This window comes from Rhodamnia argentea, chromosome 9 (assembly GCF_020921035.1).
Source record: "Rhodamnia argentea isolate NSW1041297 chromosome 9, ASM2092103v1, whole genome shotgun sequence".
NCBI lineage: Eukaryota > Viridiplantae > Streptophyta > Magnoliopsida > Myrtales > Myrtaceae > Rhodamnia > Rhodamnia argentea.
In genome coordinates, this window is record NC_063158.1 from 24,848,906 (window position 1) to 24,864,623 (window position 15,718).

Below are 15,718 nucleotides of genomic sequence, written 5' to 3' on the forward strand. Positions count from 1 at the left end.
TATAAACCTTTTGCACTAGTGTCAATTTAGTCTTAAACCTTTCAATTGTGCCAATTTAGTCATAAACCTTTTGTATTTTTACCAATTGAGTCCATCTAGCTTTGGTCGAAAATTACAAACGTAGAAGCCGGTTGTCCTATGTGGCATTGGTCGGCTTTGACGCCCTCGCCGGCCAACACATGGGCCGCAAGCCCTCGTCCGGATCCGGGCTAAGTGAGGGCACTAGCTCTGAGTGGGGCCGCGACACCCTCGCCTAGCCTAGATTTTGGGCGAGGTCGAGGTTCGCGGCTCTTGCCGGCTCACTCTAAAAAAACAAAACAAAGTTAAGGAAAAGAAAAGAAAAAACCCAAAAATTACTAAAAAGCAAGGAAATACTATGTTAATGCCAATCATGCCATGTAGGACGACCGGTGTTCATGCTAATGATTTTCGATCAAAACCGATCGGATGGACTCAATTGGCATAAATATAAAAGATTTATGACTAAATTGATACAATTAAAAGGTTTATGATTGAATTGGCACAAATATAAAAAATTTAGGACATTTTGGACACTTTTCCCTTATAATTACATTAGTAAATGTTCTCATTCCTTGTCCTCCTTTGTTTCGAATGTTCTTGTTGAGCCGCAACGACAATGGCTGTGGTTATGCAAGCTGGTATATACCATCGGATGGATTAAACAAACCTCTCCTATCTTGGGGGTCCCTCCTCTTTTTACTAAATTGTATTATTAGGGATTGCAAGGTGGGTTGGTCTTATACGGTGGCCAAATGTTACGTTGGGGTTTCACGTTTGACAGGCAAAATCGAAAAATTGCACATTTAGTTGTTCCATGGTTAGGACACATTCTTTTTTTTTTTTTTTTGGGTCAAAGGTTAGGACACATTCTAACGCATTTGCCAAGCGCCAGGCGCCAGATATTAAAATCAAAAACAGAAAATTTATTATATCTGTTTGTTTAATGAAAAGATAGAAAAAATAAAACCGGTGCCTTCACCTACTATCTTTCTTGAACTTAAATATCTTGGGGGGCAAAGATGGTTTTCAAGAACTTCGATAACATCATCGTCTCAAATTTTTCAAATTCCTTGGACTTGCCAAGAGCATGCCATGACACCGATGTATGTACTTTGATAAGGATTTGGTCTTCGACACAAGTTTCGCCGGCCGCCGGACCAAAATTCTCCCTTAATATAGATCTAGCTTCTTCGCTCGCTATTCGAAAATTGGATTCGGATGATCTCTAGCGGGGAGGAGGACATGAACTCCAAATGTGACGATATGCGCTCCATATAAAGAAGGGATTTTGTTAGGTAATCGTTTACGGGTATCGAGCTTTAATTACTAGTGACGTTATATGATATTTATAACTTTTTTTTGCTATATGTTCATGTATAAAATTCATATGAAGACCTTCAAAAGAGCCGGCAGCTATCGCACTGACCTTGGAATCTCAAATCCTGGTTAGCAAAAGATTAGAAACTTGCATTATTAAGCCAAAGGAGAAAAAATGTTTCTTGCTTTTTGGTCCTTGTCATTTCACTTTTTATAAGAGCCGCCCCTTTTTTTCCACATAAAATCAATTTTGTCGACAGGACAGATTCAAAGCTTAGACTTCTTCACGTCAGAGGAGGGAAAGCTTGGTCTGCTCCATACAACTTACAAGGCAGGCCCCCATGTTAGGTGTCCCTTTTGAATTCCGTACTCTCTCCCAAATTAACTATCAACCTCCGCAAGCTGGAAAATTAAATAAGAAAAGTATAAGTAAAGTGAAGGATTAATACTATGAAAAATCTTAAATTAGTATACTTTCCTTAATGGAGCATAAATTCATCACAGTTGTATCAATTCATGATTTTTATAATAAAAAATTAGTTTAAGATAAATTTGTTACGGGTGTATTAGTTTAGATTTTTTGTGATCAAGAAAATAGTTTAAAGTAAATTTATTATAAATGCATCGGTTCGAAAATTTTTATGGTAAAAAAATTAATTTGGGATAAATTTATCGTAGGTGTCTTGTTTTAGAGTTTCTCCGAATCAAAATAATAATTTGAGGTAAATTTACAATAGATGTATCAATATGAGGTTTTTCGTGATGTTAACTCTAACTAAAGATACAATAAAAAAGAAAAATTGAGTATAATAAATAAATAAAATTAATGGCCGACTTAGGTAGGAATTTCACTTGATGGGTCTCATTATAAAGCACAGCTGGAGACCTTCAATGTGGCTCTGTCTCCTCCATCGTCGATTTCTTCATTTGTTTTATTGAACACGATAGGAGGTACGGTTGTACTTGAATGTACCATATTCACATTTCATCCTCTGATTCATCAACCCATCAAACCCACAAGATCCTACTCAATCCTAATTTCTACCACCTAGTTCATTTTATGAGGGCAGAAGGAGAAGATCCACGTCTTTTGAGCTGTCCCAAAATAAAATAACTCGGTGATTCTCACATATCAATCCGACCCATTAATTACTAGATGTCTTGTCTCGAATTTAACTGTTCGAATTGCTCAACGAGGTATGACACGTATCTGGTTGGGCAATGTACACATTCACTAGGTTAATTTTTCCATAAACATAGCCATGAGTAAGGGTGGAAAAAAAAAAGAAAAAGAACCGACCGGACCGGTTCGGTTTAAAATTGTCTGTTCGGTTCCCAATTTTAGGGGTGGAACCTTCCACTTGGACTGAACCAGTTCTCAAAGGCACTGGTCCAGTTCCTGGTTTCATAAAATTGAAACAAGTAGCTGTCGATCCAGTTCTCGATTTTAGAGATGGAACTGCCCACCCAAACCGGACCAACTACTTTTTTAATTTTGATTTTTTTCTTATAAACCTTTAAATAAACTATTTAAACTCTTACTTATTGAGGGCACTTCTACCGGTTTCATTAGATCGCCCGAGAACTGGACCAGATCTACTCCAAACATCTTAGGTCCGGTCTCTGATTTTGAAAATTGGGAACCGGTCCCTCCGGTCCTGTTTCTAATTTCGAGGTAGGGCTTGATCGGACCATAGTGGTCGGGGAACCAGTGACCCCTAGCCATGAATGACAAACCATGGCATCTTCTTTACACATTGGCCGGATGATCCTTAGTCTAAGATTAATGAGGAGTCTGCATAAAATAGTAAATCGAAAACCATATTATTAATAAATAGATCAATCTTCCAGATGATGTCAACTGTCAGACCATCTTAATCTTATTTTTCTTATTTTGATGCCTTACTTCTTTTAATTTAGGGAACAGTACGGCACATGACACTGCCTCCATATCATCATCTCCATCACGAACCGTTTCAATCTCACACACCCGCTCCATAAATTCAGGGTCAAAGCTTCAAACCATTTCAACCTCACAACATCAGGCATTCTCCATCTGAAGACAAGTTTCCTCAAGAGAGATATCGAAATGTCGATCTCGAGAGGACCATACGCTTATTCGAAGATGGAGAAGGAAGACCCGGAGGAGGCCAGCCACAGGGGGGCTCAGTTCCTGATCTACAAAGCACTGGAGACGATGGACGGCGAGTCTCAAATGAGGAGGCCGTCTTTCTTGAGGATCGGGTTCTGCCAGCTCAAGATGAGAGTCGGCAAGAGGTTGAAGAAGATGAGGAAGGGCCTGCTGTTGACAGTCTCCTAGTCCAGAGTCGGTGCTTACAAGCAAGAGGTGATGAAGCAGATAAAGAGGAGCTGCCTGCGCTTGTTCAGGCTTGGAGAGAGCACCAAGCCCACCATTCCACATTTACTCGCATGAATCAAGTTTTCCGACTCTCTTTAAATTTTCATTTGAAAATTGCTAGCCCGACAATCTAACAGATCTGTCAATTATTTCTAACCACATTATCTTCTAATCAATGAGTATTTTATGCAAAACACGCGGTAATAGTATGTGAATTTACAGTTGATATTGTATCGTATCGACGAGTATTGTGAGGAAAACATTTTCCTTTTCATATTATCCCTTATGTATTGGGATTAATTGTTCTTGAGATAATAATACAGTCATTAATGTCATTTGAAGGAATTGGGCATTTTGATTACATATTGACACGAGATCATTTGCCTCCTAAAATCCCTTGTTTTTTTTCAAGATCACAAAATGATTAATGATCAGTCAAATGATATGTTTCAATTCGACTTAACAAGCATTGTGCCGTCCAGCTACCCCAACAAAGAAGCATTTGGCTATGAGCAGTAAAACAAGTAGCAAAAGAAACATATAGTTAGACAAAAACATGGGCGGCGATTTATAACATGAAGAGGTTTCTTTGTCATTACGTATGTTTCTATGACGACATTGCGAGTCCGCAAAAACCATGCATTCCAACGTCATTTTCATGGAAAAATTGTTCAAAAAAGTCTTTGCATAATTGTAAATTTAGTCATAAACCTTTTAATTTTGTCAATTCAATTTTAAACATTTTCACATTTTGCCAATTGAGTTCATATCGCTAATTCTGATCGGAAACCACCGACATGGATGTCGGCCATCTTACGTGGCACAACATGAACTAATGTGGATAATTTTTTATAATTTTTAAGCTAAGTGTTCTTCATTTCAAGTACTATTCAAATTTTTAAAAAATTAAAAATTAAATTAGACTTTTTTAGTCGAGAAAACTGTATTAGATTAAAAAAAAAAGACAAAAAAATAAAATAAATTCAATCAACGGCTAGAGCCAAGCCCTTGGTAGTGGCCACTGCCATAGCCGTGGGGAAGGACCGACGGAGGTTGCTTAAGCCTTCCCGAAGCCCTGTGACCCTTGCCAACCCAAGTGAGGCCTCGTCGGTCTCGATGAGGGTCTATCGGCCCAGATCTCTAGATCCAAGAGAGGGTTGCTGGCGAGGACTCACCGGTGGTGGGCAAGGCTTGGTGAGGCCTCGTCGGCAGCCCTCGCTTGGATCCGGGGTGAGGGTTGCACCCTCCCACAAATTTGGGCCAGCATGCCCTCTCCGGGGATAGGTGAGGTCTCGCCCGGGGCCAGTGAGGGTTGTTGGGCTTCGGGAAGGCCGTTGCAACCTCCGCTGGCCCTTCCCAACGGCTGTGCGGCGGCCACTAGGCAAGGACTTGGCTCCGGCATTTATTGAGTTTTTCTTTTGGTTTTTAGTTGTTCTTTTATTATTCCATAATCTAACTTAGCTTTTTGAAAAAAAAAATCTAATTTAGTGTGTATATTTTAACATTTTTTTGACTAAAAAATGCCTTTTGAAATGAAAAAATAAACAAATACGAAAAATATTACATGCATGTACTGTCCGAATCTCCCGGGAAATTTGTACTCTCTCCCAATAAATTCCCACCATTCGTACCTTCTTTATCTATAGTTTTGGCTCCCCGAAATTCTCGTTTTTTTTTTTTTTCTGTCGAAATAATATTTCATTCACTTCTTCAATCGAAATACAAGAAAGAAACGTCTCAGTTCAAGAAGCATAACTTCAAATCAAGACAAATCTCAAATAATTTGAAAATAAAACAAGCTCAAGATAACAAGAGAAGTCATTAGAATAAGGTAATAATTGACAGTTAGCGCAACTTGACCATGAAACTTTTGAATATTCAATATTTCTTGACCTAGATTATTAAGTATGGCCAGGACATCATTATTGGTCTCTTTTTAATGGCATCTTGCTTGTTCATATTTTTTGGGGCTCCAATGAAAGAAAAATATGTTGCTGAGGCACTAAGGTTTATCATAGGATTCTTCATCACATTAATTTTGAGTTCAAGGTAATATAATCAAACATAGCATGGGGTGTACTGCTTATATAATAGGAAGCACGGACATTCTCCCAAGATCTTTGTATCGTGTCGGACGCGTGTTGGACAACGACACGCATTCGACCCTCTCCAACAAGCAACCGACACGTGATCAATAGGTGTCGGACATCTAACATGTGGCCGGCGCTTAAAAAATGTCAATGACGCGAGTTCGACATTCCGACAAGTCATTTTGACACACATGAGATTAATTTTAAACATTTTCAATAAATTAGGGATCAAAATATAAATATATAATATATATTTTTAAGGCATATAGCCAATTATCCCAAAATTAATATACCCGGCCAGTCCAAAAAAACCTAATTTTGAATCCCTAATAGAAGAAAAAGAAGAAAAAGCTCACCATTGATTTTTTATATAAACATGATAATTATCATGTATCCTAGAAATATACATTTAACATACAATCGTTTCAATGTGTCGAAATTCTCTATTTTTTGAGAAATGACGTATCAAGCATGTCGTGTCGTGTGTTGGTGCTATTTAGCTGATATGAAAGGGATTGCTTTTGCTGCTGATTTCTATATCAGTCTAGGCCCAATAGCCCAACTCACTCATCTTCTATTTTTACTTGGTCCGCTCAAAATTATTTCCTTCATACCATTCATTAATTTAGAAGATGACAGCATATTGAGAGCTAGCATCGCATAAGTCCGCACCGTTAACATCTTTCTTGTGTTTGGGCCAGGTACAAAAGCAATAGACCTCACCAAATCTCGCCCGAATATTGTCGGATCCATCTGATTCATAGGCCCACCATCACGTCTAGTAGTAAACACAACGATGTATAAATACCAGATTTTGAATGACTATGATCTGATGACAATGTGATTTAGCCGACCAAAGACATAATCGGAACCCGTTTACCGGCTTAGCGTGAGCTTGATACATCCTTCCTAATCGTCGCTCTTCATAGCAGCAACCTGCTATCAAATGCATGCCATATTTTGGCATGTATGCCACGAACTGATCCTCTATGTCTTAGAAGAATAAAGTTTATGTGAATCTTGTCTTCATTTTTCAGTACCTGTAACATGCACGATTCTCGGCCTGTTGACTAAGATCACATGTCCGCTAATTGCAACAATCAGCAATCGAAAATGACCGGCCATTAGTAGCAGCCAAATCTTAGTATGTGTTTATCGACTAAGAAACCAAATCGGGATATGCAATTCCATTCCAGTCCAATCCCAATACTGCTGCATTTTCTGTTTCAGGAAAGACAATGACATAGTGGGCGATCACTGGTTCGTCGCAGTGATTTTTCAGGCGTTTATTCGTTGGATGTGTTCGTTGCCGTTGGGCTTAGAGTTTGTGGGGGTTATTGGCTGAACAAAACAGTTTGCTCGGCCTTTATAGTGACGCTACCGGAGTCCACGCAATCGAAGGATTAGCTCTTTAGGAGGGGCTTTCTCTTGTCTTCCCATTTGTCCAAGCGTTCTTTAGCTTTCTCCACCTGAAACATGTGAGAAAAACAACCAAAGCCCTCTCTTTAGATGTATTCAGTTGGGTTACTTGCTAACTGGAAAGACATCTATGCATGTAGCTGTGTCACTAACGGTCAAGTGGATGAAAGTCTGATGAGCTCAAGCCAAGTGGGTCAAGAGTCTCGTGAGGGGGACAGATAAATGAAATTGTCTGCTATTCATGTTAGTACTCCGAAATGAATTTTGGCTGACATTTTTGTCTGAGCAATCCATTTTCATTTAGATTTACAAAGTGATCTCAACTTGGACGATGAACTGCAATAAAGCAAAACCAGCGCTAATTGCGAAGCCTGCAGACAAAAGGTCGCGCGGCGTTGCTTCCCATATGAGCAGCAATTCAGGCGTTCTGGTAATCGTTCGTATTGGTATGCTAACCGTTGAAACGGTATCATGGTAATGTCACTCGAAGCGACAATGCTAAAAGCTATACGATCACTGAAGGCTGATTTGATGAAAAAAGCTAGTGAATTTGCACAAGAGTTTACCTCTTTTTTCCAGTCTGTGCGGTATGTGACCCAAATTAATATCAGAGTCTGCATGACCGTCCCGGCTAGCATCCCCGACCATATTCCCTGCAATCAAAATCAGACACCTTCTAGTATCACAATGACCGGGCCGGTCGATCTCACTAGTTCTTCAACTGCTTAATATGAAGCACATCGAGCATGTGAAGAATGATGCTTAATGGTGAGAGGATTTTACCTTAGCGCCTAGGTCGAACTTAAATCCTAGGACGCAACCGATCGGAATTCCAACCAAGTAGTAACATCCGACGTTGACGTAGGCCACGAAGGCTTGCCACCCACATCCCACAGCGACCCCTTCGATTCAAAACTCCAAAAGTTATGGAATAGACGTATCAAATGCAGAAGGAAAATGCAGAAGCAATCGATCATATGAGAATCATCCGCTTGTATTGAGAATCAATCGATCATATGAGAGCAAAACACTAGTCATGTGTTGGTGTTGTCAACGAATTTCGACGTACCAGATAAAACAGGCTGAACACCATTGAGGATGAGAGTGACGGCCAAGTATGGGCAGAGTTCAGAAACGGCATCGGCCACAGACTCGCCTTCTGTGAATGCATAGCTGATCACATCCCTCAGCGCCATCACGATAACTGCTTCGATCACAGAAATTATGAAGGAGACCAAGTTCACCATCACCACTGAGAATGCTGCTGACTTTGGGTGCCCCGCCCCTAGTTCATTCCCCACCCTCACACTGCTCTTACATAACACACATGATTAGTCAACCTCGAATTATCAAATACCACAACTTTGTTCTCAACTAGACTATGGTTTTTCTCTCTTTCATTTTAAATATAGCGAGTAAAGATGGAGCTGTAGCTATATATCTACTTTAAAAAAAAAAAAAATTTGAAGACCACAATGTACTGTTGGAAGAGTAATGTGCATGCTGACGGATGGACTGTGACTATGTAACCTTTTGTTTGTAGATATCAGTCTCTGATGTGCGTGCATTCGACCGATTTTGCTTTCAAAGTACGCATATTTTTGTCCAAACTAGCCCGTGTAATCGAAAGTTACCCCGGTCGTGTATGCTATGAAAATCATGTGATAAAAAATTGTACCTTGCAGCAGCATTAAACCCCACGGAGACCATGAACAACAGTCCTTGTATCGCCATGCTGCACAACCCAAAAACCAGGTGCTGCTGTCCATTAACATTTACATCTCAAAGCAAAAATAGTATACATGATTTCATTCAGTGAATAAATTTATCCGTATCAAAATAATCGAGAAGGAAAAGCATGGTACAGGCAAGACAATAGCTCAGAAAAGCAAGCATCAATCAAAGTGCTACCATCCTTAAGTTCTTTGTCACGGAAAAAAGCTATGTACATCGATCGGTTTCTCATATCCTATGAAGTGCGGACACGCTTTGGGGATCTACATGTCGTGTTCGACACTCTCCGACATGCGATCAACTTGTGGTCGGCGCTCCGGACACGCTAGTGATACATGAGTCTAGCATCTTGATATGCCATTTTGACACGCACGGATCAATTTTAAGTAATTTCAATAAATTAGGGATCAAACACAAATATATATACATAAGTCATATGCCAAGTCACCACAAAATTAATATACTCAGCCAGCAAAAAAAAAAAAAACTAATCGTGATATAACGGAAGAAGAAGAAACTCACTGCTGATATAATTTATCATGTATATATAAAAATATATATTTAATATACAACGTGTCTCAACGTGTCAAAATTCTCTATTTTTTTATAATGACGTGTCGGCGTGTCATGTCGTGTCACGTGTCGGTTCTACTTAGCTCATATCATCAAAGTTAATTTCTCTGATGCTTTTCAATTAATGATTGAAACGAGGTACAAGCAAAGCTTTCAACTAACAAGTTAACATGCTGATGCTTTGTTCAAACATCAATTATGAGGTCGAGGAAGGGCTTTTAGTTCTTGGAGATGAAAGGTTAAAAGACAATTGTACGGCAGAAAGTAAAGCTAGTAGTCCTTTTCTCTGATCTTATGTCACTAAGAATCGAAGAGCCGCTAATGGAACCCACATTGCCTCATGCATCCATCAAAATGAGGTGAACATATTCTAAGAAGAGGAGATTGGAATAAGTTCTCACACATGGGAAGCAAAGTTGGTGGTCATTATTCCCACTGTCTTAATATTCTGTCAGCAATCTTTTAGCTTCTTTATTTTAGGAAAAATACCACCAAAAACCACAAAATATGCATATTATGCCGCATTTATTCCAAACTTTTTTTTAGGTGACACAAAAAACCCTATACCTATACCTGTGCGACACATTTACTCCAAACTTCTTTTTTTGCGACACCAACATCCCCAACATGTGACATACTTACCATAAATTAATTTTGTGGGACACCAAAAACCCTAAACTTGTAGATGTGTGACATATTTACCTCAAATTTTAGGGTAAATGTATTACATGAATACAAATTTAGAGTTTTTCACGAGAAAAAGTTTATGGTAAATGTGTTATACCAGTATAAGTTTGGGGTAAATGTGTCATATGAGTACAAGTTTGAGTTTTTTTGTGTCATTAAAAAAAGTTTGAAATAAATGTGTCACAGTGAATATAAATTAGCGTTTTTGGTGGCTTTTTCTCTTATTTTTAGTGTATACCGTATAAGCTTCATCTCTTTAATACAGTCGATGTTAAGTTAACCATGCTTCGGTGGATATGACAGAATACTTGTCTATCCAACTCAGCTATCTATTTGTACTTTTGCACTTGTCGCCACCCACCCACTTCATCTGTATATTGCTGATAAAGTTTTGAGGCGTTTGTCCGAAACCCAAGTGAGATGCTTAGGGGTCCACGACAAGTCCTGGACAAATTATCTTCCACACAAGACCAAATTGAAACAGGGTGTTAAGACAAGACCTAATCTTACTGACATTACAAGCCATGACCAAGACACCCGACTCCTGCAAGCCAAGATCTGCCATACCAAAAATAATAAGATGACAGATTGTCTATCTTAAAAAAAAAAAAAACCATGAATAACACTTCCATTTTTTCTCATGCATGAGTGGACACCTGATCTTCAGTACTAGAGCATGAAATTTGATTTCACTTAGGAATTGACAGCTCTTGACACGATACGAGAGACTGAGAGACACTTGAGCTCATTAGAACTAACGTAAAGTAATGGATCACATCCAAACATTCTGGCAATGACACGAAATACATGGATAACGTACGAACACGCTTGCACCGTACAGACTACCATCCTTAACTTTACATTATACATACCAGCGATCAAAATATTTGAGACAGAGATATTTTAAAGTCTTTTAAGTACGACCGACTTTGTCTGTCATATTGGTGATCCGCGCAACAGACAAATACAATAAGCTCACTCACCAAACAGCCAAGGAGTCGAGGGCAAGCTCGGGGTCGGGAAGCAAGCCGGCGATCAGCACCAAGATCTGGAAGTACCAGGTCTCGAGGCACAGCATCACGGCCGATGCAGCCGAGAGCTTGAGGAAGTCCCACAGCCCCGAGAAGGCTTGCAAGCTGAACCCCGTCCACGTCTGCTTGCACTGGCGGCTCGTTACGATGTAAATGAACTGGGCCGCTACTATGATCCACCATGACAAGCTCAGCACCAGTGATGCACCTACCACAGATCATCCCACAGTCACCATAGAGTAATCACAATAAGCATAGGAAGCGAGAAGCAAAGGTCATTCGAAGTTCGTTTTTGCTTCCTTTCTTCTTTGACTTCAAAAAGCATTTCCTCCATAGACGTACACAGTTCATGATACCACCCCGCTGGTTTAGTTTTTTCTGTGACAATCTGGAGGATCTGATCATGCTCTGAGTACGTCTATAGAGTGTGGACCTCCGGCGACTTCAATGATGACCTTTCGAAGCTCAGACTGTAAATACCATGTCACAGAATGGATCTACCACGACCGATCACAGATCGTGGATCCTGCATGATTTTAACAGTTCTATGAGGTGGGGGACTACTCGAGGAAGACAAAGTCCAAACAAGCAACTACGTGCATAATCGAAAGAGAGGTGATGGTACATGATCAATGGTTTTGGAACTATTGGCTGGAGTAACTACTGGGTATTTCAAGAGTATCGTGTGATGGCCATCTTGGACAGATGAGAACCACCCAAGTAGTAGTACGTGCATGAGTACCGCCAGACGCTATGGCACTGCTGCACGACGATATTGCCGAAGGACTCGAGAACGTCGGAGGACACGTGGCGCTACGTGTCTTCCAGCGATAGGCCGCCCCCATGGCGACGTGGAGAGGCGGCCCCACACAGTATTTTCTCTAGAACATCTGTCTCTCTACCTATAGTCGGGTTATAACTCGATTGGTTTTACTGTTGTGGGGACCGTGGACGTCATCGTGAACGTCATATCCCCTGGGGACTCCATCCACTTTTCACGAAACATCAAACTCTAAGAAGAATTTTTCCTTCTATCTCTCTCAACTCACCTATCAACCCTAGACCCAACTTGTACACAGCAAGCCAACTCAGCAGGAGGTGGACGCAAAGCGTGGCCGCCGAAATGTAAGCGCTGGGCCGGACTATGCTCTGCGCCTGCAGGAACTTTTGTATCGGGAAGTTTGCGGCGTAGCCGAATATCTGTGGGATGAGGCCGTACACGAACACCGCCGCCGCGGACGCCACTTCTGTTGATTCTCCGAGCAGGAGCAATATGGGCTTTGATAGCACATAGATGACCGTGAGCGGGATTCCGGTGGCGGTGAGCACAACCGTCGCTCTTTGCATGTAAATGCCCAGCATGTCATATCGGCTTGCCCCATAAGCTTGGCCACATAGTGTCTCGACGGCGCTTCCCATCCCTAACTGTTTAAGAGGGGAAAAAAAAATCAATGCTAGGTTTTTACAAAGCCAATGAACTTTCTAACCTAGTTGAGGAAACATGTCAAAGAGGTTTTTTGTCAACTACTAAGTAAGTAACTAGTAACGAGGTAGTGTTTGAGAATCAAGAACATTTTCTTCTTCTTTTTTCAAACAAAACAACCAGATGAAATACTAGATGTTCGAGTTGACTGCTTGACCTGTGTCCGTAGAAAGAAGATGTGTTATTGATGGAGAAGATCAAGTTTAAAACTTTATCTGAATGTATTGCAACTCCTGTAGGACATCAGAATTGAAAAAGGAATCAAGGTTTTACCGTAGCATTTTGGAAATGAAACAAAAGTTAGGTTAAAAAGTCATTGTTTCATTGGAAAAATCCGAGTACATATTTGAGAGATTGATTTAGCTACTGGCATAAAAGGAAATGGCTACACCAACCATAAGGCCATAGGCAAAGAGTTGGATGCCACTGTTGCCGAGAGAAGCGGCGGCGAGCTCAAGGTTCCCGAGGTGGCCTGCGAAGATGCGCGTCGAGAGAGACATGAAGTTGTTGATCAGGTAGACCATAACCGCTGGGGCAGCCAAGTAGAACAACAGCTTGAGTTCTATCCAAGAAGCCAACCGAAGGCGATTGAAGTAAGTCAACTCCATGTCGGTGAGCACGGTCTCCAACTTAGAGTCCACTTGGTGCGGCGAGGGAGAAGCGGCCGCCAGTCTTTCCTGCTCGGACAGCGGCGAAAGCAGCGGCGCCGTGGGATCGTGTTGCTCATCTCCGGACTCCATGGCTTTGGCAAGCCTTGGTGGGTGCTGATACCTGCTAGACTTCTGTTGTTGATGAGGGTGGGATCGAATGTGATGAATTATGAGGAGGCCCAAAAGAATGGACACACGCACATATGTGGTGGTAATGGAAATCTTGTAGGAGAAAGCAGGAATAATTTTGAGAAGGTGTTTCGTTTTCTTGGTTTTTTTTCCATTGTGGTGATGCTTTGATGCTCTCTTTTTTGTAATCTTCTGGTTGGCTTTGAGTTGGTACTTGGAAGCTTGGCCTAAGAGATGCTCTTAGTCAATTAAGCAATTAATTGTATGATCATGCAATTCCTCTTTCTTAATTACCATTAGTGTCATGTTGATTTTGACATTAGATTGATAGTGACAGTGGTAAAAATATGCTGCTCGAAAAGTTAAAAAATGGATTCAGTCGCTGAAGATGCATTGATTGGCCACTTGAAAACCGCCTTTACATGAATCATGATTATCATTTTATAAACCTAATGCCATACTTAATTGATCGAAAAATTTCCAACGCATATGGTTGACAAATTCATATGTATGGTGTGGAAATATTAATGTGGGGAACAGAACAAATGGATTATGTCCGGTACATAATTCGACAAACATATATTCGACCTTTAGGGAGTCGAACATGTAGAGTGTGAACTTCCAGCCAATTCCAAAATTACCCTTTTCTTGACTCACTCACATACACTACTATTTGCTTCATTCCCATATTTGTCAATGATTTATCAATTAGCATTTGGTGCTCTCACCAATTTTTCACTAGGTACTCTATTATTTCTTCCAAAACACCATCTAAATCAAAGAAAATAACATAAATGATCCATGAACTTTAGCCCAATGTGCAATGTATTCCATGAACTTTTAATTTGTTCAATGTGGTCCATGAGTTTTAATCTAATGTGCAATGTTGTCCATGAACTTTTAATCTGTTCAATAATATCCATGGACTTGATACATGTTCAATTTAATCCCTGGATTGTATGAAAATGTTCAATATTGATTACATTAAATAAATTAAAAGTTTAGGAACCTTATTGCATATTAGGTTAAAGTTCGGAGATCACATTCAACAGATTTAAAGTTCATGGACCATTGAGCCAAACTTCAGGAAACGTGTATCATTATCTTTTCATATCTTAGTAACTAAATTCTATGAGGACATCTGCCACCGAAAAGTTTAAGGAAATTGCTTTTGATGCTTGTGTTCATTTTCCACCTCTAGAATCCAATTGACAGTTTCTTGGCTTATGCAGAAAAACACACATATTATGGATAAAACACACATCTTCCCATCTTTGGCATTGGAAACATGATCTTTAAAATAAAAAAAAAAAATTGGTTCCCAAGCGACGATGCTAAAGATGTTAAATTTCTCTACTTTGATGTAGTTTTCCTTTGACCAGCCAATGCAAATAATATGTCCCTTCACAATAGCATCCATGCTAACTGTTATTAGGATACTTGTGCGGAAAGTCTTAAACTTATTGTACGACGGCCAATTCAGTCCTAAACCTTTCGATTTTGCCAATTTAGTCCTAAACCTTAGTCAATTCAATCCTAAACCTTTCGATTGTGTCAATTTAGTCACAAACTTATCATTTAAATAATTGATAGAAATGACTACATTGACGAATTGTCAAAAGGTTTAGGACTAAATAAAGTTATAAAAAGTTCAGAATTAAATTGATAAATTATCCAAAGGTTTATCACTAAATAAAGTTGTAAGATGCAGAACTCCATCGTCCAATAGCATTAGGACTTTTCCACAATTTTCCCAACCGTCATTCATCCCTCCTGCTAAAACCATTTACCTAAGAAGTTCTTTAAGCAGACATGAATGTGTTTGTTGTCTAGGTCAGCTGACGTATATACCAATCCAACTATTCAGCCTATTTCCTCGCGCGAGTTAAACTGCACGTACTATAGCTGCTACTTGGCCCATGAATTTAACGTCAACTCAGGTCTGTAGTCATTGTATGGTAGTTCGCATCGGTATACATCATCAAAAGCAGAGAACACTTTTTGTCAACTTTTTCGTTTTCTTTAAGCATATTACAATGAAAAATTGTCCAAGAAAATCATAAAACTAAGATACAAATTTTTTAGATTTTTTTAAATCATTTCTTTTGTGTTGTGTGTATTAATGATCAAACGCAAAAGATTGCTTGGAACTCTGATAAGGATAACTTTTCTGTCATGTTTTGCCACTCATTTTTTTAATTATATTTTGAATTTGTGGATTGTCT

The 15,718-nt window shown here is 39.7% G+C and overlaps 1 protein-coding gene across 1 annotated transcript; it reads right to left on the reverse strand.

Annotated features, from left to right (window-relative positions):
* Window positions 1-6,896: 6,896 nt before the first annotated feature.
* Window positions 6,897-13,678, reverse strand: LOC115743000 (protein DETOXIFICATION 40-like). Its single transcript, XM_030677574.2, has 8 exons — window positions 13,110-13,678; window positions 12,281-12,656; window positions 11,184-11,439; window positions 8,885-8,941; window positions 8,276-8,514; window positions 7,990-8,108; window positions 7,773-7,859; window positions 6,897-7,256 (listed from the first exon to the last, which is right to left on the reverse strand). Exons 1-8 carry the CDS (start codon window positions 13,452-13,454, stop codon window positions 7,191-7,193), a joined length of 1,545 nt encoding a protein of 514 aa, XP_030533434.1. The 5' UTR covers window positions 13,455-13,678; the 3' UTR covers window positions 6,897-7,190.
* Between the last annotated feature and the right edge of the window lie 2,040 nt (window positions 13,679-15,718).